This window comes from Molothrus aeneus, chromosome 2 (genome assembly GCF_037042795.1).
Source record: "Molothrus aeneus isolate 106 chromosome 2, BPBGC_Maene_1.0, whole genome shotgun sequence".
In the NCBI taxonomy this organism is placed as follows: domain Eukaryota; kingdom Metazoa; phylum Chordata; class Aves; order Passeriformes; family Icteridae; genus Molothrus; species Molothrus aeneus.
Window position 1 is genome coordinate 48,217,536 of NC_089647.1, and position 23,004 is coordinate 48,240,539.

The 23,004-nt window shown below is 37.9% G+C and overlaps 1 protein-coding gene across 2 annotated transcripts in view; it reads left to right on the top strand.

Moving 5' to 3' along the window:
* Positions 1-23,004, top strand: part of FRY (FRY microtubule binding protein) — a 159,785-nt gene that overhangs the window by 23,164 nt on the left and 113,617 nt on the right. For both annotated transcript variants that reach the window (XM_066544888.1, XM_066544889.1), the window contains exons 2-3: positions 7,015-7,214; positions 22,837-22,890. In XM_066544888.1, coding sequence (XP_066400985.1) covers positions 7,015-7,214; positions 22,837-22,890 — 254 coding nt within the window. The remainder of the gene's footprint in view (positions 1-7,014; positions 7,215-22,836; positions 22,891-23,004) is intronic.

A 23,004-nucleotide genomic window follows, 5' to 3' on the forward strand; every position in this document is an offset into this window, starting at 1 on the left:
CTCCCTGGGCCGACAATTCCATTGCCCAGTCACTCTTTCAGTGAAGAATTTCTTTCTAACATCCAACCTATATTCCCCTTGGTGCAGCTTCAGACTGTGTCCTCTTGTTCTCTAAGTTGTTGTCTGGGAGAATAGGTACAACCCCCACCTGACTGCAGCCACCTTTCAGATAGCTCTAGAGTGATACGGTCACCTCTGAATCTCCTCTTTTCCAGTCTAAACAACCCCAGCTCTCTCAGTCATTCCTCATAGGGCTTGTGTTCCAGGCCCCTCACCAGCCTTGTTGTCCTCCTCTGGACATGTTCAAGAATCTCAATGTCCTTCCTAAACTGAGGGGCCCAGAACTGAACACATGCAAATTAATTATGAAAATAATACTTACATTAAAATCGTGCTATTAGTACGTCTTACTAATATGCTGGAATAACATTTTCCTTGGGAATCTTACAATTTATTTCACCGAGTTAAAAATGGATCTGCTAGACCTTTAGTTTGTTTCTTTCAGCAAAAGTTTCCTTTTTTAATTCTCTGTTTATCAAGCTTGAATTAATTGGAAATATTCTCCTTCAAAAGCTGAAAAAGCAACCTTTTGTGGCACATTGACCATATCCTTGTAAATTAAATTCTTTGTGCTTTATTAAATAATATGTTTTCTTTTTAATATTATAATTGCCATTCTAAAACAAAGCAAATTTTCTCAAGACTTACTGCAGCAGATGTACCGTTATTCTTAAGGATATGTGGTTTCTCACTGATTCTTGGCATGGGAAAAGAAGAGATACTGGGTTGGCTTTATCGAAAGGAATTTAGACTGTATGTACTTTTGGCCAAAAGACTTTAGTTACAAAACAAAACCCATCCTGTGTTGTCACTGTGCTTTGCATTTCTATACTAATTGCTTTCAGCTTGGATTGTATGATAATACATGTCTTTGATATGTGTGGTTTGTTTTTGTCGAACTCCATTATCCTGTCTCATGTTCTTGGAGTGCCTGAAGTAGTTTCACTAATCTGTCAGCATAGTATGTACTCGTGGATAAATATAGACGTGCAGCCACTCTGTGAGTGGTCATCATCATATGCTGAAGCTAAAAATTACCCCTTTGGTTATGGAAAGGCTGAGCTGATCTGCAGGCCTGCTCTAGCAGGTCTTCAGCGTTTGTCTATTGAGAAACAATACCAAGAAACCAAAGGAAATGTCTTCCTCACAAGCAGTGAGGAAGTGTGAAACAGGATTATGAAACAACTAATTTATTTTTCTATTTTAGTTAGAAAAGGACTCTAACTTTTCTAACTGAAGGAGTGGAACATTTCAGGTATTCACAGGCTCATGGATATTACAGTAGCATGTTGGAGAAAATCCAGCGTGATCGGCTTTATAAAGGGGCTCGGTAGGTATGAAAATTCTGCAAGTTGATGTTTGCATTTGTCTTATTAGTTTGTTCATTGCTGCTAAAGTGTAAATTTGATACAGTTTACTAAAAAAATGCAACCTCTGCTTTTCTGCTTAAAGATACTGAAAATTCAGTAACTGTAAGGCTGAAGTTATATCCAGTGTAGCACAGATTCTTGGCTTGTGTATTATGATCGTTCACTTGTTTTGATTCCTCTTACAGCTCTAAGAAAAATAGTGCAGATCATAGCAGGGACTCTCTTATGATAATTTCATTTGGTACTTACCTCCAGTATCAGCTTTTGACAGTTGCACTAAAATTACTGTGCTTTTTTACAGCTGTTTTTCTGATCACGGAAATGATCAATACATGGAAAAATCTAGCAGTGATTTTACGTCAGGAGGCCTTTCTGTGGCAATAGTATATGGTTGTGATGACAACCATGTGTGATATTACACTAATATTTCCATATTTATTCCTTTCTCTTTCATTTTTTAAAAATACATAAAATTGAGAAAATTATGTGCTTATAGTCTGCAGTAAATGAAAATGCTCTCTAGGATAAGAGTACAATTTGAAATAGAGCTTATTGCACGTTTACTAGAAAAATAAGAGATTGTGTTGGAAATAAGAAAAGGTGCTTCAGACAGAATTACACCTACAAATAGTACAGACATTTTATAGTTGATCGAGCATGGTTAAACTTTGTTACAGATTTTCGTAGGATAGGAGCTTTAAATATGTATACAACTTTCTAAACTTGATCTGTACATTCTCTGCTATTGCAGAGTCCTTGAGCATCGGGGTTACCATGGTATCCTCCATGTGCATCACCATTCATTCTCCTGGTGGATGAGCTACTTTCCTCTAAGTCAAGGGTTTAGCTTAATAGAGTACTTATGTGGTGACCAATACCCTGCAATATGTAGACATTCAAAATAAATGCTTCTGTGATCTGTTCTGGTACATCTGTTCTCTTCACATAAAATTTATTATTTTGAAATCAGGCAGTAAAAACTAAATTTGTTAAGGAAATCAGTATCTCAAATTGAGTATAACTCCTTCCTTCCACCCACCTCCTTCTATGTATCTTCAGCATGCACCCACACAAACTCTACGTGGTGATTTCTCATGTTAAAATTATGCATTTTATTTAATGGGGCAGTGTTTCACTGGGGTAGATGGCGAAACTGAGCCCATCCTTTTTACTGCTACTTCTAAGGCTCACATTATAATGTGTCAACATAAAGGAACCAACCAGTAATGCAGCTACCTCTTTGAGTCCTTGATTTTTAATTTTATGTCTCAGAGGCAACTCTTTTTAAGTGAGTTTTATAGGGCTCTTGGTCTAGGCATAAAAGCTATATTCTGTTAAAGCTCATACATTATCAGTATAGATATCAGTGATAGTCTTGTCACTGGGCCAGATTTTTTCAATGCAAATATCAAGCATATGCAAATGCTGGAGATAACAAAGCTGAAAAGATGCTTTAGAAAGCCAAACCCATATATAATAGTTCATGACCAACTCATGATCAGCTCTAGACCCCCAGAGTGTTGGCAATGTTAGCTTTCACACTAAAGATGCTTAGATGGAGTTAACAGCTACAAAATGGTCTTTTAAAAACTTGAACTAAATCAATTTCATATGTCAGTCATTTCTCTAAACTGCTGTAATTGCTGTAGTAATGATAGATGTTAGCCCCCAGGATGTGTTTTTTCTGTATTTGGGGAAAGGTTGTGAAGTTCTTTATTTCTGAGAAGAACTAGAATAAAAATTCTTGGTGCATGGCAAATCTCACAAATAATTTTTTCCTCTATTACAGTGTGCAAATAAGTGATTTTTTGGTTAGATGTCTGGGGAAAAAAATTAAATCTGCCTGTGTCACAAACCGAACTGAATCATTGTTAAAAGGCTTTGTGAAAAACGCCAATCACTTGTTTTTAAAATTTTTAAAGTTTAACAGTAATAAAATGGTTATAAAAATAGTAATACAATTAGAGTAATAATAATTTGAACAATTTGAATTATGACAATATGAGACAATAGAGACAAAGAGTTACGGGCATCAGGGTGCCTTTTTCTGGGCAGCACGAGCCCGAAAAAGGACACCCGTTAACAGAGGATTAACCCTTAAAAGCAATAGCCTGTTGCATAGTCATACACTTCATACATGATGCATAAATTCCATTCAAATACGGAATTCTGTCAGGTCATCGTCAACTTCTTCCTCTGAATCCTAACAGCGCCTTCGAGGCGGGAAGAAGTTCGTTTCTTCTGCTAAGAGGGCAATAAATTCATTTTCTCTGAAAGATTTAGGTGTCCTGTGGCTGCTATCTCGCTGCAAGTCCTTTCTTTAAAAAAAGTATCCTACATAGCATAGTTTTCTATTTTAACATATTTTTTTTTATAACCTAAAACCATATTTAACACACTACTTAGGAGAATTAATACAGCATTACTTTCTAACACAACACATATAATATTCATTTTAATATTTGCGAAAAGCCAATCATAAAATAGGCATTTTTCACAGGCTTCCTACTAACAATGACTATGTGGATTTAAATTCCAGTCTCAGAACCCTGGCTGAATGCTCTGATGATGGAAGATTAGGGTGGCAGCTCCCAGGTAGCATGGCTAAGGTTTGGCCGGGATGTGCAGCGTGCCTGCTCTCACACACCGCCTGCCTCCCTTGAATCCCCCCGCTGTCCTGAGCTTAGCAGCCAGGTCTGAAGCAGAACTGCCGAGGAACAGAAGGCAAGTTTGTGTTCGATTAGATTCCTCCGAGAGGCAGCCTGGGCCGGCTGCCTGGCCCCAGCGCGGGGTGTTGTGCTTGGCAGGGGCCGCGCTGGCGAGCAGCCCGCCCGGCCCGGGCACGGCGCTGGGAGCGGCGCGGGCAGCTCGGCCTGCAGGCCCTGCCAGGGACGGGGCCTGCACCGCACAAAGGACACACATCCGTGACAAAATTGGTTCCGCTGCTCACCAAAGAATTCTCCTGACGGAGCACTTGGAGGTCGAGCTAATTTCATGGCTAGATGTGAGCCGGTTGAAACCACACATTTTGCAAATATATTCCTGATTGTAAAAATGTTGTCTGACTCATTCCTGAAGCTATTTGTGGAGAAATTTCCATTGCCTAGTGTATTTGATAGTCCATAAAAATTTGCATCTGATCCTTTGCATCCCACTGTCTTCAGGTTTAAGTTTTAAGAGAGCCTTCTGCCTTTGCATCCCACTGTCTTCAGGTTTAAGTTTTAAGAGAACCTAGATGATGACAGAGGAGCAGTAGCACTTACACTCTTCTCTGGTGGCACTTTATTCAGTATTTTGAAGTAGATTATTATTGAAAACAACAGTGTATTTTTAGAACAAGCCTTGTGTAGTATAAATGCAGGAGTTTTATGCACTTTGTTTTTTGCAAAGAATCGTAATGCCAGGAAGATTCTATGATAATGCTTTTGCCCTCAAAAAATCAAGTGAAACTTTGCAGGAAACAAATCTAGCAGGAAACATCTGTCATGATGGGAGAAGTGCTGCTGCTGTGCTGAAGAGTGATGCTGTACCTCGTCAGTGAAGGGTTATTTTCAGTGAAGAAAATAAAAGTATAGATGTGTTACACTTGCAGAATAATAGCTACATGAAGAGAAGCATTTCTGTCTTCTATTATAGTCATATAGGAACTTCTAAACTGTTTTTTCTAAAGGAAAACATGTTCTCTTTACTCTAGGGGATGCTTTTTTAGTTTTCAGTGTAATTTTAGGTTCTTATTTAAAAACTCTGAAACCATAAAGTTTCTTATTTTAATTTTTTTTTCATTTTTGTTCAGCAAAAGTTAATGCTCCATTAAATTTGCCTAACACTATTAAAATAGTGTTGAAGTCCATAGGAAAGGTCAAAAATCTAATCTATCATTAAAACAATCATATGTCATTAACAATTACAATTAATTTCAGTAACACTTACAATTCTGTACCACAGAGGAAAAGTGATACTAAAGGTATTCGATGTGAGGTAACCATCATTGTAGTTCATTCTTCTTTCTCTCTTTCTTTCTTTGCAACTTGGATGCAAAAGTAACCCTCTGGAGTGCAGTGCTATGGAGAAGTGCTGTAATGTTTTTAGTTCACAATATTTCCATTGTACTGCATTAAAGCATCTCTCTCCCAGTCACCAGTAGAGCTCGTGGGCATTGTGACACTTTTATTACACTTAGAGTGGATAATGGCTGGTCTTGCCAGTGTTACTTAATTTGCTACTTTTAAAGTCTCTGGCAAAACAGAGAGAGAGTGCTCCCAGTATCTGCCTGAGCACCAAACATGACTTTTATTGCCAATAAGAGCTGAGCCCTGAGGATTTTGGATTGTAAATTTTATGTGCAGAATGGTAACATTTGCAGTGATTCCTTTTATTTTTCCTTCATTCACAGAAAAACAGCAAGTAGAGCTCAGTCTAGTATACAATATCTTGATACTCATTATGGGGAAATTCAATCACAGGATAATTTAGATTGGAAGGTATCCCTGGTGGATGATTAGTCCTACCCCTGCTTGCTTACCACCTCCTGAGAAACCTCGGGAAGGTTTCTCAGGACGTTGTCTGGTCAACTTTCAAGTGTCTCCAAAAGCAGAGTTTCTGCTGTATCTCTGGACAACATATACCAGTGCTTGATCACCTCTTCATGGTGGAAATTATTTCCATACATCTAATAGAAATTTATCACATTCAAACTGGTGTCTGTTGCCTCTTGTCCTGTCATTCTCAGCTCAAAGGAGAATCTAGTTCCTTGGCATCTTTGCTATACTCCATTAAGTAGCTAAAGTGTGCACTAAGATTCTCTTCTCAAAATTAAATTAGTCCAGCACTCTTAGCCTTTACTAACCTAGCAAGCCCCTGAACATCTTTGTGGTCCTCTCTTGGCCTTGCTTCAGAATGGCAATGTCATTTTGTATGGGAGAGCACAAATCTGAGCAAAATACACCAGGTGTAATCTCAAAAGTGCCTGATGGAACTGTAGGGTTTGGTACTTTCAGGAAAGCTAATGCATAATTAATACTTTTTGGCCATGGAAAACATTCCATCTCTGACTCTTCATGTAAGATTTATACTGGTAACATGTATGTTGTTTTTTGAGTCATTCTTGACTGACCTCAGTATAGATTACAGGAGAATAAGATTCTTTACAACTCACCATAGTCAAAAGACCAGACTGAAGACTAAACCAGTTTGAATAGCAATAAAGAATAAATTTTTGTTTGTTGACAACTGAGTTACAGGTTTGACTTGAATGGAAAAGATAAAAAAATGAGAATGTTTTTCAGATAGGTATCAGCAAGTCTTACCATGGGAAAAAAAAAAAAAAGAGGACTGAGTATGCACTGCATAATAAACACCACTCAATTTTTACATAAAATATTTAATCTTTGATTTCTTCTTCCAGTTAGATAATGTGTATTTCACCTATGGTGCCATGGAAGTTATACTGATGTGTTGTGTATTTCTTTGGTTAGCAGCTAGTCTGCAGTTTTGCTTTGATAGTGTAGTGAACTGTTGAGGTGCTCTGTGGCAGTTAAACCATGTTGAACTGCCCAGAAGTAAATGTGTCTTTTCCACATTTCAGCTTCTCCAGTTGGTAACGGATATATCAAGCCACCTGTCCCTCCTGTTTCTGGTACACAGAGAGAAAGAGGACCCCCAGCCATGCTGCCCATCAGCATTGACCCAGACAGCAAACCTGGGGAATATGTCCTGAAGAGCTTGTTTGTTAACTTCACTACCCTGGCCGAACGCAAGATTCGCATCATCATGGCAGAACCTCTTGTGAGTAATAAGAAACTCCGTGTGTGTATATATATATATATATAATTTTTTTTGTGCTTTGAATTTGTTTTAAAAGCAGGCTTGCTTGCTGTGCAGTGAAGAATATTTTGCTTGCAATCTGCGTTGGAGTTTGATAGTGTTTCCCAAACTGTGCTATCTGCTGCTATGGCAATTAGAATGTTGTGGGAGAGGGCAGAGGTATGCAAGATATGCCATAGGGGTGACATGAAGAGGAATTGATATTTAATTTCTGTTTGCAATGTGGGCATATGCTAATGGGATTGAGAGGCAGAAGGGGTGTCAGCCAGCATAGATTTCACAGCTGGGAGAGCAGTCACTTGAGTCAAAATAGATTAGAAAATGCTGAAATATGAAAAAAGCAGTATTTCTGAACATTACAGGTTTTCAGCTAAAACATGAAAATGGCCACCACTTTTAGTTCTGACAGTAGTAGATTACATAACCTAGCAGAGGACTATAGCACCTATTTTCCAGATATGAAAAAGCATGAAGCACTTGAGAAAGGACTTACATTACAAGGTCTTGCACAGTGAGAGAGCCATTGTTATTTGTATTTTTAGGCAAATTTAACACGCAAGTATGTCTGTTACAATTTGTCTTATGTAACTGAACTTCTGCTCATTTAACTTGAGATTACATTTTATATACATTCTTGTTATTTTGATTAAGGAAGAATATTTCTGTAATTTATATTTTAGTTCTGATGAGGTAAAAAAAGCCAAGACCTAAAAATAACCAGAAATCTCTACTTCTGTACTATAAGGGAATTTTAATAAAATCTAAGAATGTTTTTGTTATAAAGTCCAATGTAGAATACTTAGTTCAGTTCCCCATTTTCAGGATGTTTTGAAGGGCAAAATTAAAATTTTCTTTATTCTGATGGCATCTGTTTAGCTTTGATTTAGATTCAGAAGCATTTGATGCTTGGAAAGTTTTAGCAGGCTTTCTTCTGAAACATTAGCTAGATGCAAGATGACAGAACTATCTTATGTAATTTGGAAATAACACCAAATAAAGCTTACAGTAAAGAATATTATGACAAAAATCCATTTTTTCTTCTTTGATGTGTTCCCTCCAAATCATGAGAAGTAGAATAAACTGACAGTCATAGTGTAGGTCCTTTTAAAAAATAAAATACCAGCAGCTATTTATTACCATCCAGTCTTCATGTAATGCCCAGAGAACATCTTTAAAATTTTAAAACAAAATGTGTATAAAATTACTTGACAAGATCAGGAAAACAGCAAGAAGACCAATACTGAGGACATAATTTCCTTGCAGCACCTTTGTTACTCTTAAACATGAACCTCTGCATTTTCATGTAAGATTTCAGGCATGGATTTATTCTCATTTCACCTTTTGTTAAGATGATTTTGAGTTGCTGTGTGGTAATATGTTGTTTTTTTTTCACTTTGAGAAACTATTATTATCTGAATGTTGATCCTATTCTAGAGGTTATTCAATGGAATTTTATTTGGTAAATTCAATGTAGAATATAGAAATATTACAAGAGACTGGAATGTCACCTTCCTGTCATAATTTTCAGAATGTATTTTTTACAGGGGTCTGACCATGAGACACTAACAATAATTCAATTACATACTCACATCTCATTAGTACTAATAAAACTTACAAGCCATGGCATGCTGATGTTTGAGGTTGGCTGTGACCAATGAGTAAGCAGGATTCTGTAGACATTCAGTAATATGATCTTGAAATAATTAGGTTGTAATGAAAGAAGTGACAAGGGAAAACGGCAAAAATTATTCTCAAATAATAGCTAAGAATATAAGTCTACCCTTATGGCAAGGTAGCTGCTGGATGTTTAGCAGCTTTGTTCCCACATTTTAATCTACTGATTAGAATTGTGACCAGGAGGTCCCAGGGGTTTGGGAGACGAAGTTTATAAATTGATGGTGAAAAGCTACCTTTTGGCCTTTTTTCACAATAGGTAGTCAGCTGGTGAACTCTTTGAAGTTTATGTTCTAATTAAACTCAAGTGTACTTCAAAGGAAGTCAAACATGCACAGTGCTCAACACTGAGATATTTCTAGTTTGATTTCTCCAAGTCATTACAAGATATGACAGTTTAATTTTATAATGAGTGATGAATACTTAGGATAACTTCTAGAGAAGATAAAATGATCTGTTTATAATATTGTTGCCTTTGAAACTCTTTTATCATCAAGTCTAACTCACACTGAAGCTCTGAAGTTACTATGGTTAAATTAAATATTTATTGATACCTTTTTTACCTGGATCATTCTTTTGATACACATATTCTGCCTGTTTATACTTTCTGATTATCATTACTGTTGTTTTTATGAATTTTTCCTCTCAGTTTCTTTGGGTTCCATATACCTATGTGGTATATCAATCTCTTTCTTTTGTTGTGCACACAGAGATGAAGTGTAAATTGCGGTGTTCTGACAACTGTGTTGGAAAACAATGTTTGTGTCACACCATGAGTTGCAGATGCTAGAAAGGCACTAGAAAGCTTTGCTATTTTCTAGGGCATCAGTGAAGGGCACAGCAAACCCCAACCCTTCCTGCAGCTCCATGAAGTCTCATCTGGAATAGCAATATTCCAATGGGAGAGAAAGCAGAGAGCAATGTCACCCACTCATCCTGCTGCCCTGGCTGGCAACCAAGTATCACTTGACATTTTGGTTACTGGATCTGGCAGTGATCATCATAAAAAACACACTCCCCAGTTAATCTATTTTCTAGACATGAATATAATGTCGACTATCCACTGCTAAGTTAAAATGGAAAATTTTTGTTTCTAGATTTGACATTTTTTTAACTTTGCAGAATATTTTATTCAGAATTTCAGGTCTATTTTTCCCCTTTTTAGGGTCTTTAATATATAAAAAAACACTTCAGTAATTAAAAGTTCACAATCATGTGGCTAATTTTTAATGATTCACTGCTGTACCCAGATTGTCAAGTTATGTTATTTCAAATTAAAAGTATTTGACATCAGACGTGATTAAAGTGGATTGTCCAGTTTAAAAAATAAAATTCCCCTAAATTAAATGTAAATAATATTTTCTTGGTAATCTTTAATAATTTCCTGGTTTTTTTCTGTAGGTAATTTTTCTTACTTTTAACAAATACTAAGATTTTATTCCGCAGACCTTTTTTCACAGTTGATTTAATTAATATTTAATTTTTATCAATTTTTATTCTAAATCTTCTCTGCATTGCTTCACTTATAAACACAATCTGATATTTTATTGCTGCTGATTTTTTTTTCAAATAGTGGTGACCTTGAAATGATGCTAGAAAGAGGAAGCCAGGGAAATATTCTTGCCAGTTCAAATGAAAGAATATGTATCATAGCTGTGTAAGGAGAAAACCCAGGAAACAGTTTCCTTTTTAGGACTGTTGATTATCCCCTTGGGTAATAATTCATCCTGTGCATACAGAGCAGGCTAATCTTTAAATACGGCTTTCAGCAGTACTTACACACAGCTGTAGACATTGATAAAACATAGGGAGCTACAGGCATTGACAGTTGTTAATGGTTAATTTAGCTGTTGGTAAACTTTCATTATGCTTTTCTCCTGCAAGCATCTTCTTTTACTGAGCTTGTCTAAATTCAGGATCTCTCTGAATATGAAACTCAAGAACAGAATTAACTCATTATAGGATTGGGACTATAAGCATATTCGTGTATTCTGTATGTAACCTAGGCAGGTTTCATCTCACCATTAGGAAAAACCCTGAAAGGAGTGATGTGGTTGATGCTAGTGTCTTTTTTACTCCCATTTCCTTAGGATCTTGAAGACATTAAAATAGAGATCTGTTTTAAGACAGGTCTAGTGATAATAACCTAGCAGATGGTTCAGAAGACTTTGAAAAAAATGGAAGAATAATGCAAATTGCAGAAACTGGCCAACCAATATGTATAATGGGACTCATTTCTGATTAGCTTCAGTCTAGGCTTCACTTTCTCTAGGCAGTAGGAGAATAGGCTAAGAACAGACTTGGGAGAAAAAGTAATAGGTTTTTGTTTTCTGAGGACTAGGCTGTGATAACTAGGAAGATTTATGAAGGCTATGATAATACCAAGCAGTTTTATCCCACAGCTGTAATGTAGAATTTTCTGGTTTGCATGGACTAAAACTGCAGCTGCATCACACCAGGTGACAACTCCCTGGTTGTCACCTGTAATGAGACGTATTACTGCTACACATATTTTACATTTGAAGTCCTCATTAATAGTTTGGCATGTACAAGGACTTTGACCCCCTGTTTGTTCACAGGTAATAGATAGTAGTTACTGTAAGGAACAAGTAATTTTCTGTAAAAGAGGAAAGGCAAGCTGCCTTGCCTCTGTTCTAGCTATTCACTCAGGATATGTATGCCCAGACAAATTGACAATTGTACAACTTTATTTGAAAACCTTTATGCAAATAGATATTGAAAATTTTGTTCTCTTTTCTCATACAATACCTATCTAGGGCCTTTCCTCTATAAATGCTACAAGCATGCTGCCTTCCCATTGTCATCTGTCCCTATCCACCTCTGTGTCACTGAGGGATTATGCCACTGATCATTAATCTAATTCTTTTATTCCATGACTGTTTGTGCTAGTCAAAACTTTGTGGTAGTCAATCCCATCTCTAAGGACCTCATAATTCATAATACCATACCTCAGTATCTAATGCCTCATCATTCTTTATTTCTACTGTGTTATTTATTTAGCATTTAAATTATATAAATAAATATTATTATAGTAGCTTCTTTAGACCTAGTTGCAACAAATAATGTATAGATAATTAAGAATAATTATTCTTTAAAGAATTGTCTCTGAAGTACTTAAGATGCTTCTTTATGAAATTCTGCTCACTTTATTATGCTGTGCTGGGGACTGTTCTCCTACCTCCCCATAACAAAGTGAAAGCGTCTGCACAGCATATTACTTTAGGTACTCAATATGGAACCTGAACATGTATGATCTTTCCATTGCATGGAGCCCCACTGATCTGTTACAGTGGATGTGTTAACTGAATGTGCAAATCTATGTCAGTCAGTCGTAGGACAGTCTGGAGGACCAAGAACAGTCATTCCCCTCAGGAGGGGGTCAGTCTCCTAGTCCTCTCAGAAAGTGTCAGCTCAGCAGAGTTCCTTTCCTGAAGTCATTGACTGGATCCTGGGTCAACTTTTTAGACTAGTAGTTGGTCTCGGGATTTTATTCAACTTCCAGCCATACCTAAGGACTTCTCATTGCCCAGAGAAGCTTTAAGTGCTCAATCCCTGGAAGTATTCAAGACCAGAATAGAGCAGTCTATCTAGTGGGAGGTGTCCCTGCCCATGCCAGGAGGGTTGGAGTTTGATGATCTTTAAGGTCCTTCCAACCCAAACCACTCCATGATTCTATGATTCTGAGTTTAATTTCTGTGTGGACTGTCTCTACAGTTCTGTTTCCTTTCACTCAGACTCTCCAGCAGCTAACTGCTCTGTTTCAAGAAATCAATTAAGCCGAACAATGGTTCAGTCATCACTCTTGCCTCCTTCACTAATCAGTTTTCCTTGGGAGTTCACTGGCTTTCCAAATATAGTCCAGTCCACTGGTGATAAAGAAGCCCAAGCTGGGCCAGATCAGTGTGCTCTTTTCTCCAGCAGAAGGAAAGGCAGCTAAGCTTGGGAGATCTCTTCCATGAAATAAGCAGGCTCTACTCAGGAACTCAAAGGATGTGAAGGCAGAAAATCATGGGAAAGATTGACATTTTGGAGAGCAATCAAATATAACAAAGACAAGTCCAATGGCATAAAGATCCTTCATTTCCCCTTCCACTTACTACCTCAGATATAGTATCTCCCTCCAGTTATCTCAGTCTGTATCTCAGGCTGAGATCTGTAGCAGAAGCCAGGCACTGAACAGCATAGAGCTAGGGAGGGTAATTATCTCCAGGACAAGATGGGTAATTATCTCAGGACAATTATCTTCCAGAATAATTATTTTTCAATTATCTTTCCAAAAGACCTAGAAAGGTTTGTGTGAGTGAAGCAATGATCATAGATCAGCTATCTTCTGTGTAGTTCAGGGGGACACACTGCAGTATTGAAACACAGAAGTTGAGAGAAAAAGAGTATGAAGGATGCAGCTGGGGAAAAAAGAGATAGAGGAAGAGACAAATGTAGGGTTTCAGAAATAATCGTGGGGAGTGCAGGAGAACAGAGAGAGCATCCAGTATGGTCTGATTCCAACATCCATATGAGACTGAGGGGAAAACTTTATGCCATTTAGCAAGTCAAAAAGGAAACAGACACGTTTTTGCATAGACATTGGCATTGTCATTTGCACTTCGATACAGGTCTGTAGAACATTCACGCATTTCAGATTCAGACGGTGTCAATGGGCACTTTCTCAGTGCTCTCAGGGTTTCCATGGCTGAGTGAGTGTGCAAAATGCTGCTTGGGACATGAGCAGAGCTCATTCCAATGGCCAGGCTCTGCAGGATGCTCGCTGTCCCTCGGCCTCATTACTGCGTGGATACAGTTGGAGGATAGTGTATGGTACATACGATGGTTCAAATCACTACAAGAATTTAACATTGCAAGTCAGATTCAATCCAAGATCACTGAGGCTGTCACACTGCATCACATGTTGGCCAATGCTTGCAAATATAGCAGAGAACCTACCACATGCCCTTAATCACATTATGGTGTCATTTAAGGATATGGCTATTGCCACTCTCCAGAAAATGGAAGTCCTGCTACAGTCATTTCAGGCCAGTCTTATCACTGAAGTCTGCCATCATGAAGGACAGAAAAAATCAGGTGTACACTTCAGCAGCATTGTTGGCAGATAAGCAGCAATTCATTAAAGAGGTATCTTCCCAAAGCTTCACAACAGCTTCATCCTTGGCATGCTTTCAGAGTCACATTTGAAGTCATTGAGGTATTGCTTAATTTATGTGCTCTTTTCTGGGCCTGAATCTGGCATGGCACAGTTTATACATCAGACAGCTTGAATTATACCATATTTGACCCTGCATATGTGGTGGCATGCCAAATATGAGAAAACTTGAAATACTTCATGTAACTACCTTCCCAATTGGAGATCCACCCAATAAGGTCTTCTTTCATTAGCTGAGCATGCAATACGTGTGAAAGCTAAGGATTTTAGGGCCAACAGACTTGTAGCAAAAGAACAGTGGAGGCTTACATTAGCTCTGCAAGGGCATCTGGCATCTTCCTTGAAAGTCTGTCAAATAAGTACCAGTAACCAGTAGGAAAAGGCTTCCGATCAAATCATCTTGGGACACCTCTGATATGGTACAGTTACAGCCTTTGAAATAAGCACATAACCAAAAAAGATCCAAATAACAGAATTTTAAAGAAAACTACTGGCAGTAATTCCCAAGTTCACTTTAGAAATACACTTTCCTCATTTCTTTTTCTGTTCTGTGAAAATGGGTGCACAGTTGGTAACAATAAGTATCTACCTGATGTTAAAGCAGTAGTGGACATCAGACAGCAGACCATGGCCAGGGTCATTTGCTGTCCTTTATTACCCCTGGCTGTCTGGGTCTGGAGAGAATGTGATTCCTATTTGTAGAGATCCTTGCTGTGCTTGGAGCAGCCCTGCAATTACAAGCCTAAATTTATTCAAATCAACTGATAAGGGCTTCCTATAGGCTTTATTAAATTAGGTCACATTATTCTGAGTGGGTAACCAGTGGTCAGGGCCCTAAGGCACTAATAAGCCTTAATGGCCTCCTCTGAGTCTCTCCCGCACCTGCCCACCGGCCAGGACCCATTCCCAGGTTTTGGAGCCATTAGTCCCTGCCACAACAGCCACAACAGTCTCCTGCTCCCACAGCCCTGCCCCCTCCCTGTCAGGGGCCTTGCTGAGCCAGGTCACATAGCTGAAAACCCTTAATAAACCATAATAAACAGTTGAAACAGTATCTTGAATAGCAGTTTCGTGAAAAGGTCTTAACGTAGACTTGGCAATTTTGATCTCCATCATCATTATTGTTCTTATTGTTACATGGAAATCACTTATCAAACATTTTTTTAGAGCGTCATGCTTATTCCAGTCCAACAGGCTGATAAAGATCTTGGGCTCTCATACTGCACCCTATGACACCACAGTCAACCACTGTTGACTGAGGCCTTATACATTCCCTACCCTAGTAAATTACGTTCCAATCAACAAAATTTTATCTTCCTATATTGGAATTTTTTAGGTTAGAATTACACAAGGCTGTGATGGAATTATGGTGTCAACAATAAGTGCTCACACTTTGTATCCAGATGATCTTTTTAAATTTTTCATACTTACACATTGTAAAATCTACCTCTTTCTGTACACTGTAGTATTGCAATAAATAAAATCAGAGAAAGCCAAGGAACAGTGTTGTAATACTAACCAGGAGGATCCTTATAGACAGAGGATTTTGATGTGTTCATTAAGTTACAATTTTGAAAAGGCATTCCTAGTAAAACAAGCTCTGAAAACAAACAGCCCTGAAAATTTCCTTTCTCACTTGTGCTAGAGTGTACCTCCAATCTCAGTAAAGTTATCATTAGTACTCTTTTCAACTTACAGGTTTCACATGCTTTTGCATGTATTGAAATATTTCTTTAAGGTTTCACAAAAGCATGTCTTTCAAATAGTTCTTTCAGAGCTGGTCCACTAGTAGTTATCAGCTTTTTTGGGGCTTAAAATATTGTAGTAAAAGAAATGCTTTACTTCCTATGTACAATAAAGCATCTTACTTTGCAATGGAAAATAGAAATGCTGAGAGTAGTAGGTTTGTTGTTTGGATTTGTTGGGTTTTTTGTTTTGGTTTTTTTTTTTTGTTTGGGTTGTTCTTTTTAGGGCTGTTTTATTTTGTTTTGTTTGTTTGGGTTTTTTTGGCTTGGTTTGGTTTCATTTAATTTTCTGGGGTTTTTTTTGCTGTTACCTGTATATTTGTAACAGCATTTGTGTTTAAAGTTTGCAACCGTTTATTGTCAACACTGAGTTGAAGGAATATCTGGGAATTTTTATACTGTTCAGATAAAACTAGTAGAGTTCTTGAGTTGCTTGCTAAAGACTAGTGAAAGAAAATCGTTTTTGTTTCTTGGGAGTTGTTTTTTTGGTTTTTTTTTACATTCTATGTCATGTTGGGAAAGTAAGTGCTAATTTTTGTACTTTGCATCAAATAGCAATCTATAGTTCAGTGGGTTTGCTTCTTTATTCAGGATGTTTGAAATTTACCTCTGTAGAGTAGCACTTCTGAAAATCAATTTGGTGGATTTTTGGCCTGTATGGCCATTTTTTTTCTGACATATCAGTTACTTCAGACTAAACATTCACATGACCAAAATTTATGTGTCCACGTTTTAGTTTTCTTGGTAGACAGTCTAGGTAAAAGATGCCTTTTGCAGAGAAAGTGGTAATTAAACAAAATTAGCCTGCAATACCTGATGTGGTGACATAGTCTGTCATTGAATCAGAACAGTGCATGACGATGTCAAAGAGTCAAAGCCAGGGAGTGAAAACCCTTTATTTGAAGCTGAGCTGATGTTTTCCTGAATTTTTATATTCAGCAGTACAGGCGCATCCTTTTCCACATGAAAAAAACAGAAGAGCTGTTACCAAATAAAACACCAAAGCAATTACATGAAGAAAGAATAAACTCAGTAATAGTGACTTTGTCTTTTAAACATGCACCTTTCATTATTTTTGTGCATTAACTGTAATGACAAGTAGGTTTTTGACTTGAGCTTGTTAAATAATATTTTTTTTTGAAATGTAGCACATTTTTACATATATTTAATGGCCACCTGAAATATGCTTATTTCCACCATATGAAGTACCATGCACAATTAGTATTGCTTTTTTACTCAATTTTCAACAGTTAAATGAAGTCCATCACAGTTTTTGTTAACATTTTGTGCATCTGTAATTTTGTCTTATGCAAAGTTCTGATGTTTCCTTGAAGCTGTATTATCTTATCTTTTTTATTATGTTTTCCTTAGAATTTCCAGTTGCTGTATCCTTAGAATTTCAAAGGTTAATGACGGAAATCTCCTTTATTTTACTCTCTGTGTACTGTGGTCACTGACACAGTTTCTTAAAAGAAGTGTCTAGCAGCTAATTGATGCTAAGAGAAGTCAAAGATTCTGTTGTCATCCACTGAACAGGCAGTTTAGATGTTTATGCATGAGGACCTGCTGACTTGCAAAGAATGGTTAATGAAAACAGGACACTAATTTGCCTGTTTCATTGAACTTGCAGGTGGGAGACAGTTGGGAGGCTATCAGAGTAAACAGATTATCCTTTTCAGTCAAAAAGCTTGGCTCTCTTAATTGCTTAGGTATAAATTAATTAAACTCCTTGGGGTGGTGGTGGGAATTTCCAAATAGTAAAAAGGTATATAAATGAAAAAATTACTTCCTGAGAAGTTCAGAGCTATTTTCTATACAAGAGCTTTTTGTGTGTGACCATAGACTGTTCCATTTCCAATTTTGAAAGGGCAAAGCAGAAGTAAATACTCACAAGTTCAGCTTCATGGACCTGCTCAGTGCAGGATCAGCACAGATCCATTCTGGGAGGGGGAAGGCCGGAGCACACAGCTGGAGTGGAGGACATAGGTTACCCATCACATGAGTACAGGACTGACAGTGATGCCTTTTCCTGGTTTTGTATGCACAAAATAATCAGTGCAAAAAAAAAAAATTGCATGTTTGAGAGCAGACCTTTTCCTACAAACACCAATTCTCTTTCCTGCTGAAAGGTGTATAAGACAGAGATGTTCATTTGGGGGAGAGGGTGCCAATGGAGTGATTCATCATAAGAAGAAAGAATCACACTTGGGGATTTTTGGGCTCTTAAGATTGTTCTTACATGCATTTTACATATGTTGTAGCTGTAGTAGTTGAATGTGTTCAGTGTCTACTCCATTTTACATGAAAAGGTCCATTCTTCTTTCTGTTTGATGTGTCTTCCACCCCAGCAGAGCACTCAGTAGAGTATGTCTGGCTGCTTTTTAGTGTGCAATGCAGAAGTTAAAATTTGTGTAAAAATATCCTTTCACTATGCTTTTAGGAAGAAAAAAAAAAGGGTTTTATCTCAATCACTAACACAGTAGCCTGTAATAGTTCAGTAGGAAAAACAGGCCTAATGGTTGCTGAGATTTGAAATAGCTTTAAGGGGCATTATATGTCATTATAACATGGTGACATAGTGAAGCTTAATAGGCGCTACAACATCCTTTTGTTTTTATGTTTCCCTGAACACTCAGTTCTGTGACAGGTGGCTATTCCTGTGTAAATTTACCCAATTATACTTGTGTAGCAGCCCTGAAAAAGCCTTAGTATATTAACCATTAAAAGTCACTGACAGTCTTTGGAGAAATGTTTTTGTGCGCCTGTGTGAATAGAGGGTTTGAATGATATGTTGTTTTTTAGGTAATTTGTAAATATTATATTTAGTTGATGCATGCAAATATGATAAAATATACATTTCCCATTGCATAGTTAACATATTCTGTTTTATTATATTCTATTTGTGTTTTCCCAAGAGCAATGAGAGAGAGGAAGGAAGTTAAGTTTTAGTTGAGCATTTTGTTTTGTAGACTTAAGTGACACAAACCATTTAGATGTTTTTATTGAGAAACAATGGTTTCAAATATTAAATTCCTTTACTATTTATCTCTAACATGTTTATATCATGGGAGTTACCAGCATGAACAAATATAGAGTACAGAATTGAAGGCAGCACTTCAAACAAGAAATAATAAGGATGTTTAGTTTAGTGATTAAACGTTGAAATGTTACTATTGAGAATCCATTCTTCTGAAATTTTCTAATGTTTTTTGATAGTTCAGTAAGCTACGGGCCCTTTCATATTAATCAAAACTTTCTTTATTCATATTTTGTTGTTGTAGGCTTTGGCTCCAAATTCAGCCAAACTATTCATCTAAAATTTGGAAGACATTTTTGTAGAATGTATATCAACAGAGACTCAAATAAGTCAACTTATATTTTAAAAAGACCTCTTTGCCGTTCCTGAGTTGGGTGGGCAAGAAAATCAATTGAAGTAAAATTGTACCATGAAGCTAGAAAACAGTTTTAGGATTTTTTGAAAACTAATTAAGTGTATCTCCAGGTTAAATAGACTACTATGGAATCTATTGCCTAGAGACAGTGTCATATTATTACTCATTTTAACCTTTCTTTGCAAGTCCTGAACTTGTGGTATGCAGTAAAAACACCTACCATGAGTATAAATGTATTTTATGTAGTATCTGCCATAGCAACACTGTTGAAAATACTGCATAAAATGAAAAGGTGAGATTTGTAAGGATATTGGAACTAAGCAAATAGAATAGGCAAGTTGTTTACAGTAGATGAAAAGAAATTTTCTGTTGCATAAAGAAAAATTGCTGTTTTCAAAGGACACTTGAAGTACCTGCATGTAATTGAGTTGCCTTTGAATTTACTCAGTAATGTCTCCCTGGCATGGTCAGTTGTTACTCTTATTATGAATGTATTCATGCTTTTATATTTTAGGACTTCTTAGACAACAAAACCCCAAGCACATTTCTATCTAGCCCTTCATCTTTATTCAGTTCTTTATCTATTCAGCACTCAGCACTAGTAATAAGTAGTAATAAGTTCTACGCTGAGTTCTCTCAAACCTCCAAACCCCACATACAGTCTGATATGGCTGTTGCCATTCACTGCAGGGATACAACGAGTGGCTCTGGTGTGGGCACCCCACTCCCAGAAGTGGGAAGGTGTGTGCAAACACTCTTGTCTGGAGTCAGGTTGGGTCCTGCAGTGGCTGCAGGGAGCACCAGTGGCAGAACTGGCCTAGGAAGGAGTCAAGGGAGAAGCAGCAGCAGCAACCAAACAGGGGCATGAAGAGGCAGAGACAGCTGCAGCAGCAGCTGCTGCCTGGCAAAAGTGTGAGGGGAAGGGAACAGCAGAAGCAGCAGTAGGTGCAGGATGGGATGAAGGGAGGAAAAAGGCCTCAACTGAAGCCCTAAACCAGAGACATTGAGAAGTTATGGCAGCAGAAGGCTTCCTGGCTTTTGGCAGTCCTCCATGCCAGCTGCCTTCTGCTGCAACCAAGGCTGCTGCATGGCCTATGAATGTTTTCTTTCAGCCAGTGCACCAAGCCCTGGTGTAGCACCTGCAGGAGGGCACATGATGGCTTGTATTGCATTGTCAAATGGAGGCATCTTCTTCAACGCAGGCCTGCATCCCCTGGGGAATGTCATCATCAGAAACTCAGGTATCTGGGAGGTGTATGTGCTTCCCCAGATAGGTTACAAGTAATGAGGACATTTTCAGGATTGCAGTTCCTATCTCAGGTTCCCAGAGCATGGTTTGTCTTGTTTAATTGTGTCCCCCTTAGAGACAGTATGTGATGAGGAATCCCACACCTCATTTCTGCCTGAAACTGCTCTCTGAAAGCCAAGTACTGCATTGTTGGTCATGGAAACACAAAGCTTCTGCATGCTGAAGCCCTTTTTGTTGAAATTGATGTTTATCTATGGTAACACAAGTCTTCTGAACAGGATCAGAAATTTCTTGATTAAAAAGACAAAAAAAGGGGGTGTTGATTTTTTTTTCCTAAACAGCAGTAAATTCTTAGTATTCTGATTTTTCCAGGACCCATGAAAACAAGAATCCTTTTCCTTTCAAATAAGTTGAACACTACTTTTGAAAGTTTATCTGCTGTCCTTTTCAGTGAAAAGCAATAGACAAAAGAAGCATTGTCCTCCTGTGAGACACAACTAGGCAGGGTAGAACTGACTTACTGATTGAGGAGAAGGAGGACTGTGGGTGGGGTGGTATCCTGTGTGTTTCTCAGGGTTATAAGGTTTTTTTTATGCAGGTGTTCATCACCAATAATCTGTCATAAAGTTGTAATTAATAGCTGTTGTGCCCATAATGTAACCTGGAGGATTTGCTTGAGATATTGGAGAAAACAATGAAAATATTGATGGCTGTTCTGGGTAAATCAGTGACTCAGTAGAAAACATTTTGTTGATTTTTGTATTTGCTAGGTAGTCAGGGGATACTGCAGTCACCCCACAGTTGGCCTCCTTGCCAGCTGGCATTACAAGTGGGTCAGCATAATTAATTTCAAAATCAGTCAGCAGATTATACCAGGCAACATTTGCTTCTGAAAGAAACATGAAATAATAGAAATCTTTGGTCCAACTCAAGTCTCTCCATTTCCTTATCTCATCAGCTTTACAGATTTCTTTATTTTATATCTATTATCCCCTGGCAGGGATGGTATTTTGCCTGCTACTTTAACAGATGCTGATGAGTGTAATAGTTTGTTGAAAGCTGAACACAAAATCTCATTCTGAGCTGATGGGAGAGTCCCAGTCTTGCAGCTGTAGGAGAAGAAAGAGTCATGATTTATAGAAGAATAAGGCAGTAGCACATTGCAGACACCAGAAACAGTAGTGTAATTCACAGCAGAATTGTGATGGTGACAAGTGATGTGTTTTTCAGAATGTCATCTGCCCTCACGTGTTGTTTATTTTCACTGTGGTGTAGGAGATTCATGTTTTGTGTACTGTTGCATGCATCTAGAATATTGGCCTGTGTACTTCTCCAGGTCTCAGTAGTTCAGCCTGCTTGACAAAGAAGCCATGCAGGTGAATGGATGTTCACTCATGGTTTCTCTGAGTTGGACAGTTCTCCTTGGCTTTTCCAGTTACTCTGAGAATATGACCTGAAAATTTGCTTCCATTCTGAAAATATCTTTTTAAATTCTTTTAGTGATAATTTTCCCCACAACTGTCTTCCTTAAAAATGAACTCTATGGTCTTTGATTCTTCTAAGACCCCCTTTCTTTCAGTATGCTCTGCGTGATGCATTATATCTATGGTCATGTTTGTATTGCCTGGTAGTTTTATAACAAGAAGGGACATCATGTAACAGAATCACAGAATCACAAGGTTGGAAGAGATCTTCAAAATCATCGAGTCTAACCCATGCCCTAACACCTCAACTAAACCATGGCACTGAGTGCCACATCCAGTCTTTTTTTAAACACATCCAGGGATGGTGACTCCACCACCTCCCCGGGCAGACCATTCCAGTACTTCATCATCTTTCCATAAAAACCTATTTCCTAATGTCCAACCTGTATTTCCCTTGGCACAGCTTGAGATTGTATCCTCTGGTTCTGTCAGTTGCTGCCTGGTGAAAGAGACCGACCCCCACCTGACTACAACCACCTTTCAGGGAGATGTGGAAAGTGATAAGGTCACCCCTGAGTCTCCTTTTCTCCTAAATAGAGCCCCTTGGTTATGTATTGGGAAAACACTAGGTGCTTTTTAGGATGTTGTAAGAATTTATCATTGGTGTGAGCACAAACTCAGATGTAATGAATGGCCAATCCTTCTCTTTCATGAAAAGACACTAAAATCACTCAAGACAGTCCATCAGTATTGGCTGATACATATGCAGAGGCCTCCTTTGCATATGCAGCAATTGTACTGGTATCTCCAGGATCAGATCAGGAGGCACATTATGTGAGTAAAAAATCTAACAGAAAAATAATAGTATAATATGATAGTATTGATCTTAAGTAATGCATATTTAATATATTTTCTTTCAGGAGAAGCCACTGACCAAATCTCTGCAACGAGGAGAAGATCCCCAGTTTGATCAAGTAAGACACTTGAAATTACATTATTTCCATTCCTCAGGCTAAAAGAGGAGTGCATTGGAAGGCATTCTAGAGTCCTTTTACTGTTGTTGCATACTGCAGAAGTAAAATTTCTTG